Source organism: Falco naumanni, chromosome 6 (genome assembly GCF_017639655.2).
Source record: "Falco naumanni isolate bFalNau1 chromosome 6, bFalNau1.pat, whole genome shotgun sequence".
NCBI classification, from domain to species: Eukaryota; Metazoa; Chordata; class Aves; order Falconiformes; family Falconidae; genus Falco; species Falco naumanni.
The window spans coordinates 82,656,459-82,682,193 of NC_054059.1; the positions used below are offsets into that span (position 1 = coordinate 82,656,459).

At 53.2% G+C, this 25,735-nt stretch overlaps 1 protein-coding gene across 2 annotated transcripts; it reads right to left on the reverse strand.

Annotated features, from left to right (window-relative positions):
• Window positions 1-953: 953 nt before the first annotated feature.
• Window positions 954-22,369, reverse strand: TRAM2 (translocation associated membrane protein 2). 2 transcript variants are annotated; one of them, XR_005828453.1, is made up of 12 exons: window positions 22,124-22,332; window positions 13,239-13,302; window positions 10,735-10,844; window positions 10,404-10,520; window positions 8,683-8,741; window positions 8,020-8,104; window positions 7,813-7,883; window positions 7,060-7,164; window positions 6,765-6,923; window positions 5,707-5,876; window positions 5,266-5,456; window positions 954-1,600 (listed from the first exon to the last, which is right to left on the reverse strand). XR_005828453.1 is itself a non-coding variant. In XM_040598048.1 (11 exons), the coding sequence occupies exons 1-11, from the start codon at window positions 22,241-22,243 to the stop codon at window positions 5,383-5,385; spliced, it is 1,134 nt and encodes a 377-aa protein (XP_040453982.1). In that variant the 5' UTR covers window positions 22,244-22,369; the 3' UTR covers window positions 954-5,382. The 2 variants fall into 2 exon arrangements, 1 of the variants encoding a protein (XP_040453982.1); XM_040598048.1 differs by having other exon boundaries at window positions 954-5,456; window positions 22,124-22,369.
• Between the last annotated feature and the right edge of the window lie 3,366 nt (window positions 22,370-25,735).

Consider the following 25,735-nt stretch of genomic DNA (forward strand, 5'->3'; position numbering starts at 1 on the left):
CCAGACAGGTCCAATGAAAAGGGAAAACTGGCAGCTGGCATAGCAATAGAGTTATGACACTTGTGCTCCACGTAAGAGTCACATTGCTCATCTCTCCATGAAGGTAAACGTGGCAGGGACCTTCTCACCCCAAATGACACCTGCCAAGGTATTGCCATTGAGCACATATGAAAGGCAGCTATCATGCACACAGTTGAGAACAAAGCTCTTTGGAATAAAATGCTTATTTAAATCAGTTTTTGTGCTGTGGATCCTCACTTCCCCTCAGACAGCCGAGAGTCTCCACATGACAGCTCCCTCCTGTCTCCCCTTGTTCAGAAGGGTCACCGCTCTTCCCTTTGGGCCCGTTCTGTGCTGCTGCCCACTCTGACCAAGAATCGCCACAGCTCTCTCTGGTCCACGTTGGATTTCAAAGTGTGGGTTGGTGTTGCATGAGGTGTGCCTTCCAAGCATCAGCAGACAAAGGCTAACTTTTAAATGCGATCCTAATCAGCTTTCCCAGAGACCAAGAATTTACAGATGAAATTACTGGAGCTGTAGGCTTTAGAAAAGAAAGAAACTGTTTTCTGCTCGTGCTGCAAACCTAACTTAATACTCAGCCAAATCATGTAGTATGCCCAGGGCCAGCTGCCGAAAGTATACAATTTAGCTCACCATAAAGTATGCACCTAAACCACATCAGATAAATCATACCCTACAAATGCCCTTATCCTCCACTCCCAGTGATGAAGGCAGCCACAGATAACTAACTCAGAAGCAGCTGCCTGTGCTGAAAACATGGGAAATGCAAGAAGATGAAACCCAGCTGTGGAGAATACGAGGACACAAGATGCTGCGCCGAAGGGAACAGACTAGTCCAGTACAGCAGGAGAGAAAGTACAACCCATCACAGCCTGCTTTGCAATGCATACAGCTTTGCAGAGTGCTAAAAGCATCAGCCGACAGCAGCAATGGAAGAATCTATGCTTTTTATTTATTTATTTCAGAAAAATACTTTTGTTGAGTGTAGCACAAAAGTCATTTAACAACAAACAGCAACAGACAAAATCCATACAAAAAACTTTAAGTGACAGGGAGAATGAAACAAACAGGATAAAATATCAGAGACTCTTACTTCCCCCCACCCCCTCCAAAATTAGGAAATTTGCACTAAAGCATAAATATGGAAGAACAGAATTTTTCCTCAAGTTCCTTTGCTGAAGTCTGGTCCATCGAGTTCAACATATTCAAAGAAAAATGCCGTGCCTCTGCCTGGCTTTTACAACAGCCGTTCTTCCCTGCTGTGGGCAACACCACCCCTGCCCCAGCCCTGAGGCGAAGTAACATACTTCATTGTTTGAGTATAAAACCTACCCATCAAACAGTCTATTACACGCGCAAGAGGTTTACGGGAAGGCTGTAAATCAGACCCCACAACCTCCATCTACTGTTGACACAAGTCGGGGTCCGGCTACCAAGACTTCATCTAAGGCAAGAGACTGAGGCTGCTGTACACCCCCAGGCACTGCAGCAAAGGCAGGGCAGCTGCAGGCTTCAAGAGTCACTTGGAGGCAAGGGGGAGGCATCCTAGGGTAGTCGTTCTTCCCTCCAACCAGGAAGCCTACCAAAAATACATTTTTAAATGGTGAGTTAAGGGTAAGGGGACCTACAGGGGAACTGGAACTTGGTTTCTTTACTACTAACCCAAAGATGATGAGTAAGAAGAAAGAATCCTAAACAAACAAACAAAAAAGCCAACACAACTGTAATGCCCCATAACATAAGTCACTCAAAAATTATATGTGAAATGCTACATCTGTTCTTCCTATGCCCCTTTTCTCTTCCCAAGCTCATTCCCCAACTATCTAAGACAAAAAGAGAGAACTACTCCTGGTATTCCATAGCTCTTCTAGGCTAGGGCAGGAAAACATCAGGCTTCACACCAAAAAATCACAGATTCCTCAATCCCCGACCTTCTTAGGTTGAATAATGGACACAGACTACAAAAGCAGCCTCAAGCCCAGAAGAAGGGTGCAAGCGATAGCGTCATAAGGACTTGTAGTTTTGCATAGTCTCTAACGCTTTCTGCACTGTGGTGGACAAGAGCTCCTGTTTGGGGTTGGAATTTTTTTGCAGAAGACACAGGGCTTGACAAGATGGGGCACGAGAAAAGCATCCACTCAAGGAAAGTGAGCTTGTGGCATCTTTGTACGCAGAGCGGTCAAGGAAAATTTGACCACTAAGGGCTTGCAATGAAAATACTCTGTTTGGGAAAGAAAAAGCTCTTTGGGCTAACGAGAGGGCTTGGTCTGCTGAGAAATGACATGGATGTAGAAGCAGTTACTGCGGGCTTGCAGCCAAGGGGATGGTGTTCACACTGGACAGAGATAGAAGTAGCCCATGGCAGCCTCGCCAGTGGAGGGTGGATTGCAAACCTCTGGGGTGACAGCACATATTGCCTTACAACAAAGGCTCAGCTCAAAAAAATACCTAAACCTGCCACATTTGGGTGTAACAAGAGAAGGATGGGGATTTCTGAGGACTAAATACAGAGGAGGGCAAAAAAAGCCCCATTATCTAAAATTTTTTTTTTAAAAAAAAGAACACATGGAAAGGCTTCCAAAACAAACTGTCCCTTTTACTGGTAGCTCTATCAAAAAGAAACCAAAAACCACATAGTTGTAGCATATGTTGTACATACATTGTAAAGAGGGAGGGCATTCAGCTACTGATATAGTACACAGATCAAGCATACAAGAGACTACATGGCAACATAAGGCACTTGGGATACAAAGCATAATTAGCTACTGTATGGAGATGCAGGATTTTGTGAGTGGAAAAGCTGCCTGAAGCAAAGCAGGCAGGAGGAGGAATAATTCAGCAGCCTGTTTTTTGGGGGACCGTTATGTGTCACCTGTTAACAGAGTCAAAGCTGCTGTGAGGCACCGGCTTTGCAGGAAGGACTGGCTGAGGCTCTGGAGAGATGCTGGCCAGCGGTTATTATCAGAGGGCACGTGACAGTGGATGCCTGGGGATGGGAACAGGCAGTAGAAAGACAAAACCTCTCACGCTAGACCTTTTCCACATACTCCCTATTGTAAAGCTCTTTTCCCCCTCTGATCACATTGCACCACAGGTACTGTGGCTGCCTCTGAGCCAAAACGTGCATTATCTACCCAGCAAGGGCTATGAAGAGCAATTGCAAGATACCGTCAAGGGCTTTGCTCCAAAGTCTCCTTCCTCAGTTCCCCTGGAAAAGGGGGAATCCCTCTCCTGCCAATATCTCTCAGTTGACACTCAAGAGATTGTGGGGATGACCAACTGTCCTCGTGTCCCTGCACATTTTCTCCCTCCGGTGCCCAGTGTTAGCTGGGGCTCAACAAGAGGGGGAGGAAAGAACAACAGGCACCTACAGAAAGAGGATAAAACACCTCACTCAACTCAAAGAGGGGCAGAAAATCAACTGTCACCCATTCCTCAAAACATGAATGATGCAAGGGACAACTGTGCCAGCCTCAAGCTAGGATTGCACTCAGAAAGAGCCAGAGTTCAGCTGCTCCAAGGGCTGAGCAAATGGCACGCTAAGGACAACGTGCCTCCCTCACCCGCAAGGAAGGTGGACCTCAATCCTGGATTGCATATTGAAGAGCACCCCACGCTCCCCCCAAATCTGTGCCCCCTTCTTCTCACCCAGCTGGGGGAGCACACTGCTCGCTTGTTCCTGCTGTGGCGAAGCAGAACTAAAGCTACAGCCGGCTTTGCTGCACAAGAGGCACCAACAGCAAAGCCTGGCTACTGAAACTGCCCCAGAGGAGAGCTGTGGGGTGAGGTGCCCATCCACTGCAAGCCAGCCAAACCTAGAGCAGTGCACGGCACCCCGAAGAAGCTCAGTGAGATGGCACTGACCCATGAAACCCCAGGTAGGAGATGCTGCTCCCCAGCAAAGCAGCAAGGGACTGAGCTGGTGGGATCTAGGGTTCCCATGAAATCTCCTGCCAGCAGATATAGGTGGCAGCAGGCAGGAGCAAGAGGGGAGAGTGGTCTGAACCAACAGATGGCCTCTGAGGTAGATTTGAGACAACTCCATCTGCTAACATCTATGCGTCACAAGTTAAGCTTTTCCTAATATGCAAGCTGCTCCTTGCAGCCCCGGCTTCCTTTCCCTTCCCTGTTATCTCATTCACAGCTCAGAAGGGATGAAGGGGCTAAGTTTTTTGGAAGAAACCCTGCATTTGATAGCACCTTCGGCGGATACAAGCTCTGTATCCTTTGGAAACAAAGAGTGAAGCTGGTGGCTGCCGATGGCATTGCCAGACTGGTACGGTAGGGATGAGGAAGGCTAAGGTGACAGCATGAGGGCCACAGTCCCATTGATGCAAAAACCCTTTGCAGCAGCTAGTCTGTCACCTGGACATGGTCATGAGCCATGAGAACACCAGGTCCATGAGGCACACACCAACTGGCAAAGGGCCTGGGCTGCCACAAGCCAGGCCACCACTCAGAGTGGGGCAGGACTCAAGGTTTCATATGGACCTGAGGATGCTGCTGCCCCACGACAAGGCACTGCAAGCTGCAGAGCCCTGAGCCCAGCTCCTGGGGCTGGGAAGTCCAGAACAACTATGGGGCAGCTCACCCCCTGCAGCAAAGAGGGTAAGAGACCCAGCTGTACCAGAAGAGCTTGGGCAAGCAAAGGCTAGGAGGTGAATTTGAGCTAGAATTAGCTCAAATCCAGGGGTCAGAAAAACCCCACTTAACGAGAGGTCCACCATGAGACAAGACACAGCTAAGGTTCCTCCCGCAGACCCTGGTTGCTATTTGCAGCAGCACCATCCTAAGGCACTTGGCAAGCACTGGCCAGACATGCCCCAGGAGTGGCAACCCTTGCCCAAAAGCACCCCTGAGCCTCAGGGTCACAGAGCCCCAGCGCAATCCCCCAGGAGCCTGTTCCCCTAAGAGACATGTGGTGCCTTCAAGCTGCCATGGCCCTGTCCCAGGGGCTCAGGGAAGCACCACGGAGAAAGGGGAGGAACATGCTACAGAAGAAAAAAAGGATTGTTTGGAACCACCTACAATGCATTTGTAACAATAATCCAAAATAACCAAACACTAAAATAGAAAAGAAAAAAAAAATTGCACGCTGATTTACGATGAAACAGAGGAAGGCAAAACCAGGAGGGTTGGAAAAGGTTCCTACGAGGGGAAGGGGGCAGGGGAAAGGGACCTTTTTTGGTTTTATTGCAAATGGTTCAAGAGAGCAAGAAAGGAAGGGAGGAGAGCGAGAGACACCTTGGGAAGATGACTGGTTTCCAAGCCATTCAAGACGACACTCGCAAGGACCAGGAGGAGGGGCCACTTCTTAGTCCCGGTATCTCGCCCTCCTCCCCAGGAGACAAACTTTTGCTTCTACGGCGATTTCAGCTTCTTGGTTCGTGGCGAGGTGCCGTTCTCTGCTTTCACCACTCCGTTTTCATGGTAACCTGGGGATGGAGGGAGAAAACTTTGTCCCTTGCACAGGTCAAACCCTTCATTCTCTTGGGGCTGGCCCATAGGCAGGGGAAGGCCCCCACCATGACATGACCCTGCTGGGGACCCGCTGGGCTCAGCACCGAGCAGGAGGCGCTGCCACAGCACTGCCTGCACAGGCAGCAGCCTGCTGAGGGGATGCTGAACCACAGCACTGATGCCTCCCACGGTGCTACCCCATGACACACCAGTCCCAGCACTCACCCGAGTCCCTCTTGAGTAGCTTGGCTTGCTGCTTGCTGCTGGCGGCGGCAGCGGCTCGCTTCCGACTGCTCTGTTCGTTCCAGTACTCCCTCCAGCGCCGCAGCTGGAAGTGGATGAAGCGCCACATCACCGAGGCCTGGAAGAGGCACACCAACAGCAGCACACTCATTCTGGTAGGGGCGGAGAAGAGGCAGGCTGAGAAGAGGAGCGAGGCCACCACAAGCCCAGCCTTCCACCCACAGCAGGGCTGCAGCTGAGGTGCCACTGCGTGGCTGCACTGAGCACCTGAGGCAGGCACTGTCCCTCCATCTCTACTTTCAGCCACCCCCTGAGCTCAGGGCAGCCCCTTCCCTTTCCCTCCCCACCATAAAGCTCTCATGTGCTCCCGGCATTGCTGACTCAAGGCTTTAGGGCACAAACGGATTAACAGGATCATCCCAAACAGCACTGCCCAAACCACTGCACAGGGCAAGATGTCCCCAGCTGCTCCATACAACTAAAAGGTGGATGTGCTTGGAAGGCAGCTAAAAAATCCTCCAAATCTTCAGGTGTGCCAGCAGTCCGTGGTTTCAAAAAGTTTGGGAATGACCAGGCACCAGAAGTCCTAGGAACTTCTGAACTGAACCTACAGCTGCTGTATGGGTGAGAAAGGCTCCCAGTCTTGACAGAGAGACTGCAAGACATGAGGAACCTATCCCATCCTCCGCTTCCCATGTCAACAGGCAGCAAAACATGTCCTAGCAGAATGGAAAACACCTTTTCAGTGACCACATCTGTGTAAACGCAGTTACAGGTGCAGAAGAGAAAAACTGCAAGCATTTCTTTAAGGTAGACTCGTGCTTTATAACTTCACCCAGTGAACAACTTACCTGCTGGCTTTTCCCCTCCATTGTGGCTCTGCAGCCTTTAACCCTGCTCTGCTCCCTCCACACCCTCCCAGCTTGTCAGGACTTTCTCTAAAGGGAACCTAGATCAGATCCCCACCAGCATTTCCAAACTTGGCAAAATCCACCTTGGGATAACACAACCAAGAAAGATGTATTAGGTGACACTGCTACCTGAAGAGGATATTGTTGAAAAGAAAGCTGAAGAAGTTCCCTCTCTCGGGGTCCAGGGCCTGGTTCTCCACTCGTGGCAGCCCAAAGCCAATGACCAGGATGTACAAGGTGAGGGTGAAGAGCCTGGTGACCACGAACACGACAGCCCAGACATTAAACCTGCAGGAGGGCAAGCACAGGTGTCAGCAGGAGCAGCCTCCAGCGCTGAGCTGGAAAGTGAGAGCAAGCCCCAGGTCACGCTGATGGCTCTCTTGGACACCGGAGGATGGAAGCCACAGCCAGCTCGCCTGCTTACAGCTTCTCGTTGTTCTCATCCGTGAAATAGACCAGCCGGGCCATGTGGAAGAAGAATTCGGCTAAGTACTGCAACAGCAAGAGGATCAGCCCCAAGCGGGTTAAGCTAGTAGGGAGGAGAAAGAAAAAAAATAAAGCATCACTGGGCTGGTCAAACTCAGTTCTTCATATCCAGCGACAGCATCTCCACTGCCAACCCCAAGCTGCAGCACCAGCCCAAAGCAGGACCTTTCTGCAACAGTGGGGGCAGGACTGACACAGGGGGAATCCCTGCCCCCAAAACATCAAAGCAGACTGAACCAGTAGCACAGCTGGGATGGATCCAACACAAACCCCTAACCGCTGGCAATGCTCTTCTGTGCACACACTCAGAGGAAGAATAAGAGCTTGCCTGGCCATGCCGTGCTGAGAGAGCACCCCAGTGTGCTTCCCACACCCAGGGGGAATGCACCTCTCAGCCTGCATTTTGGGTCCTTGGTTAACATTTGCTTTGCAATGCCCTGTGAGCAGACTGCCTGTGCACTCCTGTAACATCACTGAACTTCAAAACCAGCTCTGTGCGTCTGTGAAAGCGGTCTGACTAATGGCCCACAGTCGGGAGGTGAGCTTCAACACAATCTGCTTTTCAAACACTCGCCTTTGCTCCCTTTTAAGCTCCCCGCCCTGCTGAGGCTTCCCAGGTGACTAGCACTGCGAAAGAACCTACTCAGCACCATGCACAGTGTGGGATGGGATGCTGAGGCAGCCAACTCACTTGAGGAGGTATGCGCCGGCGATGTGCACCAGGTAGAGAGCGATGCACCGCAGCTGGCGGGGGATCTCCTCCTGGCAGGGGCAGAAAGCCACGTTAACTGTTGTCCCTCTTCACCTGCACTCTCCCAAAGCTCACTTTCCCCAATGTCAGTGAGCAAACCACCTCAAGCATCCCCAGCGTGCGTGGGAATACCCGTCTGGATCTCACCTTGCGAACTTTTTGGAAGTAGAGTTCTGGCAGTGCATGCAACCAGTACGCTAGCTGGCACAGGTAGAAATACTTCACCTGGAACCTGAAATGCAGGGACAAGCCACGTGAGCCATCCTGGGGCACGACAGGACCCCAAGGACCTGGGCACCAGGGAAGGAGTCTGGCCACAAAGCATTGGGGAATCCCTCCACCGCTTTGAAGCCACGGGATTTAGGAGGCATCATTTCTGGGCTGAAATTATATGTTGAGCTGAGTTAGTCATGCCCAGAGTTTACCCAGACACTCGTGCTGCGGTCTCCATGCTCTCAGCTAGCCTCGCTCTTGCAAAAACCCAAGAAGGGAGGACTATCTCCCACTTCATTTCTACCATGAAAAATGAACAGTGAAGCGACTTGCCCAAGGTGATGCAAGCAGGAAGCAGCCACAATGAGTAACCAAGCCCAGAGGACCTTCCTCATGGAGGAAACCCTCCGGCAACCCCCTCCCCAGGGCCACAAACAAGATATCCCCCCATCCCCTGGGATCTCACTGCAGCATCCTTGCAGCAGGGTGTGTACACAGGGCGCTGCGCTGTCAGTGCCTTGCTCCCAGCCACAGGGAAAACCATATAGAGGAAGGAAGTGGTCAGTCCAAGAACAAAATGCCCTTGTCAGTGCTTACGGAAGATAAACATGCGGGTAGTTTTCCCACAAACTCCGGGGGTTAGATATGTATCCTTCCTGAAAAAGAGAAAAGATGCAAGCCTTCAGCAAAAGAAGGCAGCTCATGGTTACGACGAGATGGGCTACTGCTTCAGCAGAACTAGGAACTGGGGATGACACCAGAGTCCTTTCAGCTTGCAGTAAAAACCTTGTCCCCTGTGAAAGCCATGTTCACAGGTGTCTAGCACCCCACTCAAGTTTCATTAGGCCCCTGTGTCTGGGGATTGAAGGCTTCTTGCTCCATTGCACAGAGTCCCAAGTTCAGGATAGCATGTTATGGAGTTTGGGCAATGCAAGAGGGATGCTCTGGAGCTGTGGGGGCGACATGCCTGTAGCATGGTGCCAAACAACTGTGGGCCTGGTCTGGGGACCTTCTTCCCCACCAGCATTTCCAACCCAAGTATCACTTAAACAAAAAGAAGTACTTCTGAAAAGAAAGGGGAACAGAAAACACCTAAAAAAAATTAATTTAATATGCATTGTATAGTTTAATTTTCCACCTGCCTGCATTCACCTATAGCCTCTTGGCTTATGCTTGCAGGACAGATTATGGGATGAGGCTCCCTTTTTGTTCCATGCTTGCACAGCTCCTGCCACAAGAGATGCTAGCATGGGAAATTAATCCAGCCCAGCACCTACCTGTTACCATTGTCCATGCCCTATCTGCTCTAAGCCCTTTTATTTAGTTGAGGGAAGCCAGGGGAAGTGCAAGTGCTGCAAATGGTGACCACCTCTGCACACATGGGGCATCTGGGGAGCATGTCATGGAATGGAGGTTTGCAGAGGAGGCTGATGCTTTGCACGTGGCGAGGAATGGGTCTGGCACTGGGCAAGGGCAGCCAACAAACAGCAGCATCAACTGTTTTGCCAAAGCTTCCCTCCCCACAGCCCTATGGGGCAGTAGTGCCAGCTGATCCCCAGAAATGCTGGCCTGGAAGGGGGTAGTAGTCCTCTAAGGGGGGCTGGCAGGACCTTCTGAGTGGGACCTACCCCTGAGCATACATCCCCAGTGCTGCTGGTGACCACAGCTAGTCCCCAGTGGCCACCAATATCGAAGCATCATAATCACTTCACACTGCCAAAATAGTCAGATCTCTCCAATGATGCCCGTTCTTCCCTCCCCTTACACCACAAAATGAAATGTTTTCACTCTGCATTTTTTCACCCAGTTGCTTTGGGTTGAAACATCCCCAATACAATGCAAGGCATAGCGTGGTTTCCCTGCTCTCAGCAATCCCATCACTACCATCTTGCCAAGAGAGGGACCACAAAGCAAGGGATCACAAACATCTGCCCAGTAGCCCCACAACCCTGCAAAGGGCATCCAAAAACCCCAAGGCACTGGACATAAATAAGAAGGAAAATAAGAGGCTGAGAAAGACGGCAGGTTCCGGAGCAGAGGATGGAGGTGATGGGGCCAGGCAGGATTTCTGGGGTCCAGCTCCCAAAATATTTCACAGCCCATTTGCTTGTGCCTTGCATAAAGCAGAAGGATGTCCCCAGGCTGCCCTCACTCAGTGGCTGCGAAGACCCATCACACTTGAAAACTAAACTTGCCGAAATGTGCTCATCTTGGCCCAGGGACTAGCTGGGGACTCTCTGCTGCCACTGGGGTTTTGCACTCCAGAAACCACCGATCCCACCCAGGGAACCCAAGGTCCAGCCAGCCTTGTGCCTTACCGTCACCACAACGTACAAGCACCACATCACGGAGGTGAGGTGGAAGGCAACCAGTTGTCCCGATTCATTGAACTTGCTGTGTTTGACCTTGGAGAGATGGAGACGCCTGTTGATTTTCTGGGAAGTAGCAGAGGGAGAGAAATGGAAAAGAAAACATGAGCCACTGGGTCAACAACCCTCCCTCCTCTTCCTCCCCCCCATCTCAAGCATCCCCCAGAACACCACCTCAACCCCCAGACCACCCCCAGAACAGCATTTAACTGCAGCAGGATCATGTGCCACCATGGTAGCTGAGATATCTTGGTGACTTGAGACACCAAATGGCACTCACATCCAGGGCGTACTCCTGCACCACCGCATGCAGGATGATGGCAATGAAGATGTAGAAGAGGATGGTGACCAAATCCTTCAGCCCATAGTGATACTGGATCAGCTCCCCATCTGCAAAGAGACCAAACGGCGGGTCAAATCCTCGTGACCCAAATGATTTCCAGGTAAGGGTTTAAGGGTTAGTGTGTGTGTGCGTGTGTGGGCGATTCCCAACACACAGCTCGGGGAGGTGGAGGCAGAGAGAAGTCACGACTGTGCCAGTTGCCACAGGGCTGGAAGAAAGAGCTCTAGCCAGGGTTAGTTAATTGGCAGAGGGTGGATGGTTTCCCCTCTAATAGTTACACACCTCAAGGGAGGAGACACTCGGGACACCTCAAGCCTCCCCAGCCAGAGGTGAGGGGCTGGGGATAGCCCAGCTGCGGAGATGGGAGCTTATCAGCCTGGAGGGATGAAGACATGGAGGCAGTGCTGAAGCAGGTGATGGGATCAGGGATAGCCCACTGGGAGCATGAAGGCTTGGGATGGGATTTCCACCCCCCCAGTTATCATCCAACACCCAGTCTCTCCCACTCATGCCTGAAAGCTGCTGCAGCAGGATTCAGCTGCCTAAATGTAGATGCCTTGCGCTATTAAGAGATCGAGACAGTGGCACTGATGAGAAATAGGACCCATGGGAGGCCCTGCTCTTCTGGAGCAACAGGAGCACCCAAAATATCCCAGACGATTGCATTTAGGCAGCTATTTGCAGCCCTGCAGCTTATGGGTAAGAAGCAGAATTGGGAAAGCTGCTGTTGTAGGACGCTGCAGGAAGCATCGTGATGCAAAGCTCAGCCCGCCCTCAGCTGCTGCTCTCCCTTACCCTGATCCTATCCATCCTCTCCTAATATCAATGCTGGGAGGCAACTTGTCTGTCACCATCCCTGTTTACCCTCACACAAAGGTTCAGTTCAGATTTCTAAGATTTGAGGTGCATGAATAAGATTTGAATAGGATATATGAAAACACCTGACGTAAGGATGTGGAAACACTCTGCCCTTAAAGAGTTCCCAGCAGAGTGCTGTGCAAACCCGGAGGTAAAACACTGCCTGTATCACAGAGCTCAACCCCAGTGCAAGATAAAAGATAGAAGTGCAAGTCTAAAGAGAATAATATTATGCACATGTGCAACTGCTCTGCCTCCTCTCCCTAGGGTATTTCAGAAGCTGCTCTAGCAGGAGCTGTGTGTGCGTTGGGCATGGGAGACAAAAGCAAGATCTGCCAGCTCACAGGCAACAGCATCCTTCTTGTGAGGGGTGTGAAACAGCCTTGGAAAAATTCAGGTGAGCAATAACCCCTCCTCCGAGCAGGCTTGCTATATCAAGGTCTCTCTCCTCACGGCTTCAGCTTGCTCATGCCCTATACTGACATCCCAGTACCTGGTCCTGGTGACATGATTATGCAGCCCCCTGAGATTTCTGGCATCAGGAAAGAATAAATCCCTTAACACAGTGGCAGCAGAAATTGTCTGGACTGTGCCATAGGGGAGCGCAGACCACAATCTAATCTAGAAGCTGGGTGATTTCTTCAACCATAACGTTCAAAGATTTTAAGGGGCAGACATTTTATCTTCCGCGTGTCTGCCTCATCATAGTTTCACTAATCTTAACAATCCTGCTCCTCCCTTGGAGGATTACTCAAACACTTTTAATTAACTGCAGTTTTCTGCCACCAAGCCAGGCTCTGTGCCTGGGGCATTTGGTTCATCCTGAGCCCAGGGCTTTACCCAAACCACCCCCTGCTGCCCCCACACCAGTGCCCAGATTGCTGCCAGCCCCAGAAGGGCTCTTGGCTAGGAAGGTAGCTGCTAGCAGCCAAAATACAAACAGGGGCTGAGCCTCCAGCTGCCTTCTGGTTGGGACCTGGGGCACATCCTCTGGTCCATCAGACCCGGACCTGTGCCAGCTCGGATCCTCCTTGAATTACTCTCCATGTGCATCAGGACCATCAGCTGCTCGGAGCAGGCATGCTGTGCACCACGGGCATCTCCACACCCTCACCTTGCACCGTCCCCAGTAAATAAAGACAGCAATTATCTGCACAGCCCCTGCTGCTTAGCAAAGAGCTAAACGCCTCCTGCTACTTGGCAGGGCACAGAGCTACTCTGGGCATGCAATACGGCAATCTGATCTTGCCTGACCAGGCCTGGAGGAGAATTCTCACTCTGCAGAGCGCAGAGCAGCCTGACTATGGCAGAAACACGGTAGAGAAGAAGTCCTAAAACCCCCTGGAATGCATTTCATCCCAATCCTGGCAGTATGAGGGCTGGCAGACACAGTGTGCTCTGAGCCACTCAAACTTTGCTTTTCCTCCACATATCTTATATTTTAGATTTCCTTTACTAGCAGACAAGGGCCCGAGTGGTGTGCATCAGCAGAGGGTGAGCTCAGGCCAGCCAACAGTGAGGCTTAGGGGCAGACCACGACTTGACCCTCCCCTTAGGGTATCCACAGCAGAAGCATCTCTTACCTGCTGTAGGCACGCTAACATTATACTGAGGTAAGATAAACAGGAAGGCAGTCTTGGCTGTAACCTGTCAAAGACACACAGAGAGGAACAAAAAGCAAATTAGTTGTTGAATCCACTCCTCTACCACCTTCTAGTCCCTTTCCCTATTCTGCTGGGAGGAAAATCATCCAGGGAGATGTGCAGGCTTCAGCTTCACTAGGGAAGAGGTTTGCCAACAGTGACTTGGGATATGGGAAGGAGAAATGTAATTATAAAAGAGGAAGAAACCTGGAAAAGCAATGCACCCATAAAAGCCACCAGCCAACCTGACAGGGGAAGCTCCCTGCTTCCCCTCAAGGATGAACATCCCTCCAGTAGCACAGACCTGTAGCAGCGACCTGGTGCTTGGGAGACATGGGGAACCAGACCCAGCAGGCCATTTGTGTTAATTAAAACCATCCCTCATTCCCATCCACTCTGGGCAGCCACACTGGGAGCCTGGCCTGGGTAGGGAGGGCAGCACCCAGCACCCAAGCAAGCTCAGGAGCTGCAAAGCCCCATGGTGCACATGGATTTAGCTCATGCATGTTTGTGGAGAGTCCTCTAATAATAGCAGCCATGGGACCAGTGAGGCTGGACCCCTTGGAGACCGTGCAGGTGCTCACGAAGGTCCCATGGGGGGTGGGGGGGAAGCAGCTTTGGCAAAAGAGCTAAACTTTGCACGGACCATGCACAAGATCCCAGCTGAATGTCCAGCATCACAGGCTGGCCCGAAAAGGGGAAAAAAAAAGCCTGGGATGAGACATCAGGCCCCCTGCAAACCAGGGCTGTGCTGCCCACTCTTCCATTCATTGCTTTTAATTCAAAGGAATGACCCTCCCCAGCAGTGAAGCAGGAGGCTTTGTGGGGATGGGGCAGAGCATCCCATCCCAGCACATCTGCAGGATGCCCCAAAGCAGCATCTCTGAGACTGATGCACCCTCGAGCCGGGGCCACAGCAAAATCCAGTGCACGGACATCCAACACCACACATGTCTTCATCCTGTCCAACCCCACACTGCCAGCAGGTCACCAGAGGTTTTTACCTTTCTGATGGCTCCTCAAGCCACCCTTCCAATGCTTCACAAGCGCCCAGCCTTATACAACCAGCCCCCAAAAAATCCTGTGCCCGCCAATGAAGATGCTGAGCTGAGCTGCATTTCACACAGACGTAGCTGCAACTGTTTCAGAGCTGTAGGCTATTAAAAATCCTGCTGGAAATATTGCTTCACATCTTGTGGGATGTAGCTGCAGGGGGGGAATGTGGGGCTTTGCCAAGTGTTCCCATCCGGCCCCCACAAGCATTGAGCAACTGGCTGGCGGCTCCCTGCTGCTGCGCAGGCAGCGCTGCCCATCCTTCTGCAGCGCTGGCTGGGGGATAGCAAACTCTATGGCATGTTTTCATGATGTTTGGGGATTCTTATTTTTTTCCCCCACTTAAAAAAAGAAATCCCACATGTAATGCTCTGCTTATGGAGGACTAGATGAAAAAAGCACTCTGCCAAGGGAGATGGAGACCACGGGCAGAGTTTGGGGTGGTAATGGAAACAGTGCATCACCTGGCCTCAAGCTGGCTTAAGGAGACACTTCTGGCTCTTGCAAACCTTGCTGGCTAGGAAAACAAAGTTGCTTCATCCAAAAGCAGTACAGCACAACCATGACCTGGACTCTACATCCAAACCTCATTACAAGCTGGTGCGGGGCATGAAACAAATGCACAAAGCCAGCGATGCCCGTGATGCTGCAGGAATGGATGGCCGTGTCACAGATGTGCCAACAGCAGCGGGCACTGAACATTTTACAACTATCCGAGTATCTGGCTGACATCCAGACATTTAAACAGCTGGAAACAAGACATCATTTCCAGATGAAGCCTCCTAACCTGCTAAAGGGGCCCTAAGCCAGACTTGTGGGTCCAAGAAAATGAGCCTGGAACATCTCGGGGGGAGGGAGCAGTGCTGCACAGTGCTCAGGCCCAACATGGTTTGCAAGGACTCTCCTAGTCTTCTTTTCTAGAGGGCCTGGTAGGAAGGTTTCCTCCATCCACTCAAGGATCAAGCAATGCTCTGTCCCACCTCCACACCTGCCTTTGCTTCCTGTGGGCCAGAGGACCACCAGTATCTTCGTGGGCCACCTCTGCACCCCTTCACCTTTCATTACAGAGAGGTAGCAGGTTATTTTCTAAAGCCTGTGAGACATGTTTTACAGCCTAAGATAAATGTAACCTCCTGGATGTAGGCAAGCTCCTGAGAGACAGATTTCCAAAGACAAACTGTCTCTCTTCTCCATTTGGTGGATGGGGAAGCCCCAGCACACACCTGCAGCCACTCACCAAGGGCCACAGCAGCAGCTTCGGGGGCCAAATCTGAACCTCGGAGCATCCAACCTCCCCATCCACGTCTGGACATCTCACAGCCCTTACATGGAGGGAAGGTCTCCTCCCAGGCATCAAAGGCGTTCCTTTCTCCCACAACCAGCTTTAAAGTGTTCACACTGACCATGGATATGTCTGAACGTGTGCAGGGTTCCATCCTTCGCCCTCGCACCTCTTCTCCGTGGGCACCAGCAGGACTTTAACAGCCAAGGCAGAATTTCCAAAGTGTCCTTGGGCTTTCCAAGGGCTCAAAAGACTGTATCTCATTTTGTGGGCATTTGTGCGACTGCACAGGGAACCCAGAACAGTGTACTTATGGTCCAGCTCAGCTCTGTCCTCTGAAACCCACCACCTGCCAGGCCACCAGCATCCCAGTCATGCCACACACCCTTGGCTGGTTCAACTCCACCTCCCCACCACTGCCACAAGGACATCTCAGTTCAGGTAGGCAGTGGCAGTTTCTAGCAGCCAAGGCAGATGGAGCGCGGAATGCATGGTACGAGCCACCTTAAGTAGGACACTGGTGACATCCCTCCACTCTTGAAGGTGAAGGACACCTTGCACATCCATGGAGGGACCTGCATCTTTTTGCCATTGCTCACAACACACCCCTTACCAGCGGGCACAGAGGGATAGATGACTTGGCCAAGGTCACAGCTAAGCTCCATCAAGTGAACATCAGGCCCCCAAATCCCACGCTGTAGCCATAACCTCCCCAGCATCCCCTCCACCACATCAACCGGGAGCACCCACAGTGCACCCATAGCTATATAGCCCTGCATAGCGCATAGAGACAGAACCACCACCGAGCAGCTTAAACCTCCTGGAAAATGGGGAACACTTGAACCACGACTTCCAGCAATGCCACCTCCAGGTCCCCTGCAGGCAGAAACCAGGTTTTCTTGGCTCAGGAAGCACTGAGCACTGGGGATGGCAAAGCTTTAGAGCTCATGTTGAGCATTTTGCAGGCAGCCAAAGAAAGCAGAAGTTTGTAATGGGAAGAGCAACATGAGGATTATTCAGAAGCACAAGACGCTCCCTGTCTGTTTGCTCTGAAACAAGATGCTGGTATGGGAAAGGAAGTGCCAGGCACGCTCCTGTGAGCAGAGCCAGAGCTGCCACAGAACTGCAGCAGGCAGAGACAGAATAGGGCCTCTCCAGGTTGGTGGTTTGTGTTTTTTTTTTCTTTTTGGTGATGCTGTGAGGCCACTTCCTTGACCTGCTTCTTTGGTTTTCCCCTCTTCAGCCATTTCTCAAAGCAGCCAGATGTCCAAATCCTACAGAGCACCATGACTTGGGTTGGGATTTTTATAGGGTGGGAGAGGGATTTGTCTGCATGGGAAAAGCTGAGTGGGGAACATACAGAAAAGGCTGTGTATTCCTTGTTCACTCCCTGTCCTGCATTAAGGGCACCCCTATGCAACTCACCACTGCCCAAGGGGGTGAGGGAGATGCTACTCATCCTGGCCTCATCCTGCCAGGCATGAGGGATGTGCCTGAACCAGCTAAATCTGGGAAGCAGTCACCCTAGGGGCTCTCTACAGCCACGCAAAGCAAACAGCATCTTCAGCAGCAAGTGGGTTTCTGGTGGTTAATGACACTAACCTGAGGACCAAAGGGCAGCTGGACAGTGAAGAGGCAAGACTGAATGTGTCTATCAAGACCACAGTTTCCTGCGATGCTCAGAGCAGCCAGGATAGGGCTTTGGCTCTTTCTCACAGAGCTATACGGCTAGAAATCAAATCGGCGCATCAACCTCATAGCCCTTGATGGCAGAGCGACGGATAAAGCCAAACAATCCCAGCACTACTATGCATTTACTATGCATCTACTATTCACCACTATGCATCTACTCCCTGATAATGCAGTGACCAGAAAAATTCACACCCCCGCTAGCCTGGAGTGTGGCTGCCTAATACAAGCCAGCAAAGCTCCCCCCACCCTTTTTAGATCTAGGTTTTTTCCCTGTAAAAGCCCGAACCAAATTCCCAATCCCACTTCTGCAGGCACACGAGTAGCTTTTAATAAAGGCATCTAAGCACGCGCATCCAGGCAGCTCAGCACCTCTCCTAAAATCTACCCTCTGCGACTCTCAAACCCTAAGATTTTCAGGAGGGATAATTTTTGAGCACCCTTCACAGAGAGGCACCAGGTCACTACAAAACACGGTTCCCTTTCCCAAAGCCTCAGCGCAGTGTGATCTGCAGAGCCCGTGCTGTCCTCACCCACCCCAGAGCCCCCAGGCACCCAGCCACCCCCATGGTCCTGCCTGGGTTAAAAGCGCTTCGAAGGAAGGAAACGGCTCCAAACGCCTGGCGGGGGAGGCTGGGGGAGTTTCTGATGTCTGAGCCGGGAAAATATTTCCAGGGCTTGAAAAACAACTCAAACTAATTAAAGATAAAATGCTGTCTGAAGGCTTTTCTCACAACTTAGGGTGGTTTTTTCCCTCCACCAGCTGGAGTGTTTATTGAAAGAAAAACTTGTTGATCCACGGTATGGATTGACACAGGCCCTATATGTAAACTAAAGGCCAAACTTTGGACCAAAGCCTTCAAAAGTAAACAGCCTGTTTTGACAAAAAAGCCTCCCCGAGGGCAGCGCAGCCCCCCTGCTCCCTCAAACAAGCTTGTCCCCCGGTACGACACAATTATCATTGCCTCACGTTCCCTCCTGTTTATTCTCTTTTTAAAAGCAGACCTAAATTCTACTTTTTTTCCCTTTTTTTCTTCCCCACTCTTACCCAACTATTCCGCCTTTAAACCGCCTGCGTGCCTCAGCTCCCACATCTGGCAAAGACCAAGGGAGGCAGAAACACAGTTTGTTTTCCCTTGTTAATGATGAGAAGGCCTTAATTTTTGCAGAGTACTACAGAAGGGACCAGGGAGGGGAAAGTATATTTAGCAGGAAGCCTGGAAATAGCAGCTCATTCGTCAGCCGCCTTCGTTTGACAGTGTCACAACCCGGTGTTTGGGACACCATGACTCATGGCCGCAGCCCTGTGCATGGGGGAAAGCGCAGCAAGGGCACGGCGTGTCTTACAATGTTTTATAACTATTAGCATCACCCCGTGCATAAGCATCGGGAGCTGTCCCCAGCTTTGTCCGTGAGCTTGTGGCAGCCAGTTCTGGGCATAAAGGAGAACTAAGACTGAGCCTCAGTTTCCCCACCTTACAGAGGCCATCACAGCAGCCCCTGCCTGATATAGAGCACCCACCCCCCCCCGCCCCCGCAAAACCAGTGAGGTCTCCCCTGAACTCAACCTACACACGAGGCCGATCGATCTGGTACCACGCACAGTAGCCATCCCAGATAGGACACAGGTCACTGGGCAGCTGCAGGTTAAACCCAGCCTGGCCTTGGCTTCATTTTTTTGCAAAGCAGGGTGGAAAAATATATGCAGAGTGATTTCTGCGCAAGGATGGAGAGCACCCGTTTCACACTTCTATACACACTTAAAATGCTTTTTGACAAAAAAAAAAAAAAGGGTACTTTTCTTTTTGGCCTCCAGCTTGCTCGTGAATGAAGCAGCCACACACACAGAGCAAAATCCCTCCCTGGCACCACGCAGATGATCACTGGGTGTGTTTTTACACCCTGAAGGCCTAGGGCTGGCTGGGAAGGCAGAAACCCCTGCAGTGCCCAACTCCGGACAGCTCTCTCTGAGGGCACCCCCTCCAAGCCCTGGGCTGCCCTCCCTGAGCAATGCTATGATCATCTAAAACGTGCACAATACTCGAATAATCAAGCCCAACACACCTGTAACACCGGTGAGCAGCCTCATGCCATTCTCTGTGCTCCAAGATCCCCTCCCTGAAGCTGGGATGGCACTAGTGGCGCAGCTGGCAGTGAAGTTGAGCATCAAGCAAGATGTGAATGGTATCTCCATACGACTGGTACCCACTCCTCACTGCCAAGGAATTACCAGGTTGCACACCCAAAAGGATGCTCAAGGCATGCCTCGCATCATGCTTGGGGAGGGAACAGACCTGCAACAGCCCTTGAGCATCTCCATGAGGAGGGTGACGGTGCAAGCAAGCACTCAACTCCTGGGGGCTGCCTGGGAAAAGGTTAAAAATATCATTTGTGCCTCCCCGAAGAAACCTCCCCTGCAGGAAATGGCCTATTGTGATCAGGATTCGGCCTTTTCCGCTGAGCCTGAGCCTGGCTGTGGCCACCAGCATCAGGGAAGGTGGGAGCCTGGCTGCGGGATGGGAAGCAGGACAGAGAGAAAGAGGAGGAGAAGGGACAGTGACATGTCCTCCCCACCATTGCAGAGGAAGCACTGAAAAGGTGTCCAAAGGCAGAAATATCCGAGCTCTACTCACAGCAGAGGTGATGTAAACAGGCACAGATGGTTTGGAGGGCTGGGGAAGAGCAGAGCCCAATTTCTCCTCCAGAGGAAGAGAAAGCAGAAGGAATAAATACATAAATAAATAAATAAAGAAAGAAAGAAAGACTAAAAAATCTACAAGGACCAAAAGAGTTGTCCCAAACCCTATGCCAAGGGGAAGATGCAGGATGGTGCTGCTGGGCAGGGATGCAGCTGGGCAGTGCAGAGGGAGGAGCGCTGAAAGCCGCCCTGGCACAGTGAGCAACCGTCTCCCCGAGGTCTGCCGGAACAGTGGCGGCACTGGCAGGGAAACTGCTGCCTCCCAGCTACTGGAGGAGATTTAATTAAAAGACATTAGAAAAAAATCAGAAACACCACAAAACCCTCCCTGATGCCACCTCCACAGGGGGTTCATCACATCACATTTCAAAACCACCCTTGGAGCATCACACCAACCAAAAGCCTTTGCAGCAGGAGCCTGGGTACCACCTCTCCAGGATGGCAGTCCTGACAAACAACCACAGGAACCAGCACCCTGAAAAAAACATCTGTGGGGAGAAACCCCGATAGAGGTGCAACCTCCATGACTTTGGGTTTTTTTGTTTTAAAGTATGACTACGAAACTTGCAGCCTAACTTCGCAACATTTGCATGTGGCTTTGGAATACAGCTGGCTCTCTTGGGTTAGTTTTGAAACTCCTCTGACCCTTAAATATATATATATACATACACACAAGCACATCGAAAGGGGTTTGTGCAATGGAAGCGACTCGCTCATTCAATGCATTTGCAGAAAAAAAAAAGGGGGGGGGGGGGTGAGAAGAAGGGGGCTGCCACCGGGAGGGTATTAAGGAAATGGATTTCCTCCTCCTGCGATTTGCTACAGAAGGAGCCTTTCCTCCTCCGCCAGGCCCCCCGGCCACCCCTTTCCCGTCCGGATTTGCTTTGAAACGTGGCACTGCGCTGAAGGGGAGGGTTTGTGCGGGGGATGCTGGGGGGAGGGGGGTCCGCTCCGGCCCAAGCTGCTGACCACAACTTGCAGCCGCCCGAGGTGCCTCCGCATAGGGTGCCCAGCGCCGAGCGAAGCTGCACGGCGGTGGCCTCCAGCCCTCCCCTGTCTCCTCCCCGAAAGAGGAGAGGAAAAAGCAAGCTGGGAGGGAAAGACGGAGCAGGGGGAGAGCGGCATTCCCAGCATGGCTCCGCACGGCGCTGGGGCGGTGACGGGGCAACGGCCTTCCCGGGGGGTTCTGGCCACCCCAACTGGGCAAAGGTTTCCCGCAGAGGAGGCAGGGATGCCTTCTCATGGCCCAGGGTGGAGCGGGACGGCCGGGATGGGGAAAGCCTGGGGAGCCGCCGGCATCTGCGTGAGGCCCTGGAGCCCCTGGTGCTTCGTCCCACGGCGCGGGATCAGCAAGCTGTGGAGAAAACATCTGGAAAAGGGCTAACATTATAAAAAAAAACAAAAAAGGAAAAAGGAAAAAAAAATACTTTTCCCATTTCCTATCGATGAAAATATCTGTGAGGGCTTGTTTTCTCCTTGCATGTGGTCGGGCGGCTGAGGTACCCCTCGGTGCTTGGGAAGTGGCATGGGGCAGGGACCGTCCCCAGCAGTGGTGCTGCGTTTGCAGAAGGGCGTTCGCCACCCCCTGTGCTCCCCCCTTCTGCAGCCAGGGACCCCAGGCAGGGCTGGGGGTGGCAGAAGCATGTGCCACCTCCAAAAGACACCGCTGGGTTGGATGCCCATGGGGAATTGGGGGGGGGGGGGGGGGGGGGGCGGGGAGCACATCTCTCTGATGGCAGGAGAGAGATGGGGAATAAATAGGGCGGCACTCTGCACCCCCAGACGGAGGGGTCCCCGCACCCCACAGCCACCACTCAAGCAGGATGGGGTCACCTCGCCGGGATGCCGTGCCCTGGACACCCCCGAGCCAAAGCAGCCCCGGGGAGGTTGCCGGGGGAAGGGGGGGGGGGGCACCCCGTGCAGAACAAAGGGGGGCTCCCAGGACATCCCGTCCACAGCGGGGGTGCACACAGGGGTGGGGGGGGACACGCACACAGCCGCGGGCCCGGGGTGGGCTGACCCCGGCGGGATGGGGGGGATCGCCCCCCCGCGACCGTGTCTTCCCCCCGGAGGAAGCCGGAGGCGGGGAGGGGGGGGTCTCACCTCGAACATGAGGGCGATGAAGACGCCGAGCACCAGGCAGAAGCCGATGTCGGCGTGGTTGTGGATGAGGAACTCCTGGCTGAAGAGCGGGTGGCTCTTGGCCCGCCGGCGGAAGGCCATGGCCGCGCCGGCGCGGGTGCGGAGCGGGAGCGGGAGCGGGAGCCGCTGCCCACCGCCCCGCCGCCGCGCAGCGCCGAAACTTCCCCGGCCCCCGCGCAACTTCGCGGCGCTCCGCCACGGCCCGCGCAGGCGCCGCCGCCTGGGCCCGCCCCGCCCCGCCCGGCCCGGCCCGCTGCCCCGCTCCGCCCGGCCCCTGCAGGCACCCCGGGCCCGCACACCGCGCCCCGCGGCACGCACCCGCAGCTGCACCCACGTACCCTGCGTGCCAGCTGCCCGCTCGCACCTGCACCCACCTACTGTGCACCTCTGGGTGCCCACCCACCTCTGCATCCACCTACTGTGCACCTCTGGGCGCCCACCCACATCTGCACCCACCTACCGTGCATATCTGGACACCCACCTGCATCTGCACCCACCTACCATGCATGTCTGGACACCCACTTGCATCTGCACCCACCTACTGTGCACATCTGGGCACCCACAGACCTCTGCATCCACCTACTATGCACATCTGCATGCCCACCCACCTCTGCACCCATCTATTGTCCACATCTGGGTGCCCTCCCACCTCTGCATCCACATACTATACATGTCTGGGCACCCACCTGCATCTGCACCCACATACTGTGCATGTCTGGGCACCCACCTGCATCTGCACCCACCTACCATGCACATTCAGACACCCACACACATCTGCACCCACCTACTGTGCACATCTGGAAACCCACCCACACCTACACCCACCTGCCATGCACGTCTGCATGCCCACTTGCCTCTGCACCCACCTACAGCGCATGTCTGGGCGCCCACCCACCTCTGCACCCACCGTGCACGTCTGGACGCCCACCCACACCTGCACTCACCTCCCCATGCGTGCCCAGCCACAACTGCACCCATCACCCACCTGTGGCCCAGCACCCACCTCCCCATGCACACCCTGACCCCCACCTACCTCTGCACACACACACCCCCCAAGCCCCAGCCCCAGCGCTGAACCCCAGATCCCCCTGGCCATGACTCAGGGAGAGGCCAGCGGTGCGGGGCACCCGACCCACCCCATCCCCTTCCCAAACCCCATCCCGGCTGGGGCTGGGGTCTGTGGCCACCAGCCGCTTTGCGAGCAGAGGCATGTTTGCTCTTATTTACTGAGGCCAGTCCCTAAAGAAGTCCCCCCAGATCCCCTCAGGGACCCTGAAGGATTCAGGGGAGCAGGCAGGTCCCTTTGGCAGCTTTGCTCAGCCAAAGCAAGACAGCAGCAGGGGTTTTGTTTTCAAGATCTCCCTTGGAGGAAACCAGACGCCAGATCCTTTAGCCTGCAGGATCTAGCCAGGCTCCTCCAGCATCCCTGGATCCCCACAGATCCCTCGCAGGCGCAGACCCCATCCCATGGCCATCAGGGGGGATTCGCAGGAGGGAGGAAACGCTGCTGCGGGGACTGAGCCGTCTCAAACCTGGTGCTGAGAGCACAAAGCGCTTTCCTCCAGCCCAGGAAGCGCGGTCCCTGGGTTCTCTTTAAGCACTTGTTCCTATTAAGCAAGTCCTGATTAGCTGTGTTTACCCCCGCAAACCCCCCTCCGTGTTATTGTTTAGCCTTAGAGCGATGGGCCGGGAGATGCAGCCTGGGCCCTGCCATTTACAGGAATAGTAAAGACACCAAAAAGGGATTTGCAGCAAACCAAAACTGTTTAATTAGGGAGGAAAAAAATATCCAAAGTTTCAGCTCGGAGTAAACAAGCAAACAGCAACTCCAGGGCAAATACTTATATTTTCTGTAATGTCCAAGTATTGTATTTCAATATTTTTGGAAGTGAAAAGATGTTTCTCAGGGTAAATCTTTCCTGGGTTAGTTCAGGGGGTGGGTAGTGGTGGGGTTACATCATCCTGGAGCTGGAGGGAATGTTTTTCATTGAACAAAACTGACCCCAAGACCTGGCATCTGCGGGCAGCGCTCAGAAAGTGGGCTGTGGAGGGGGCTGGAAAATGGTGCTGCTGGAAGGCAAGATCCCAGCCGGGCTGGGGCAGGGCTGCTGCCAACCCTTGTGCCCTGTCGGTACCTTTCCAAACCTCTTGATTTTATTTCACCTCAAAAGAGGGACGAGGGTGACCCATTAAAAACAACGAGCCAAGGGGACGGTGCCTGCAGGCTGGACAGCTGCGCTCCCAAGCCCAGGTGCTCACCTGGGGAGTGTTTAATTAATTAGGGACTTAGCCTCCGTTCCTGCCTGTTCGCTCCTTTTTCCAGATCACTGGTGAGCGCACAGCCAGTTCTCTTCGGGAGCCTGCAGGTCACTCCCTGCATTGTCAAAATTCACCATTGATTCCTGCCCTCCGCTCCCAGCTGCCCCTTGACAGCCCACGAGAGCTCCTCTCATCAGTGGCACTGAGCTCTCTTGGGCTGGGGCACGGTCCTCCGCCTCTTTAAAGTGCTGGAGAGGTTTTCCTTCAAAACAAAATGAACAAAAAAGGTTAATAGGAGGCAAATGAGCAGAAATTTTGTACTCCAGAGCAGGCAAGAGCACACGACAATCTGTCTTGAGTGTGGTGGAATGGAGATACCTCGCCTCCAGACCTTCTGCAAGTGGCTGAAGCCCGAACAGTGATGAGCACCCCCAAAGGCTGGGCAGATCCTAAGGTCTAGTTCAGGGTAACAGATCTCATCCAAAAAGAGCTTCATGGGAAATGCTGAAGAAGGAGCGGAGGGTCTAGCTGGCTGTCTTCAAGCATTTTGGACGCTAGAAGGAAAAATCCGCAGGTTCCCCCAAGCAGTTGGTTTGTGTCCCCTCTGCCACGCTTCTCCCTAGCTGCAGTTTCTCATGCAGCTTCACGCCCTGGGTTTGGACCGTCCCAGGACCACGTTGCTCCATGAAGAGCAGTGACCTGGGACCCCTGCACCCTGTGGGCTGACGTGCAGACCAGAATGGGGAGCGACCACGTCGCCCACACAGGCACATGTGCACAGCCCCATGGGCACTCTGCCAGCTGTCAGGACTTGGCACCGTGGTGGTGGTGGTAGCTGGAGCTGGTTCTACCAAACCAGAAGGTTCCCATGCCTCATCCAACGCAGCCAGTGGCAGCTCCCCTTGCACATGCACCTTTGGACCTGAAGTCACGGTGGGATACTTGCAGATGGATATGACTCTTCTCAGCCCCGAATACTACTTTGGTGAGACCCTGGCAGGGGCTTCCAAGCTTTCCTCATAGCCCAGTGATACCTGGGGAGGTGGAAGGAGACCCCCACAGCCATGATCACATTCCTCCAGGCACTCGCTGTACACCATATCAGCCACCTCCGGTACCCCAGACCCCCCCCATGTTGCTCTCATCTGCGATGCCACAACAGCAGCAGTCCTGCGCATCCCTCTCCTCCAAGAACCCCGGGCACGGGATGGGCACGCAGCCTCTGGAACAAGGCATCTGCTTTTGTGGCCTTGAGCAGCATCTCCCTCTGGTGGCTAAGGAACAAGGAACCGTGGGGAGAAACACCGCCCCAGC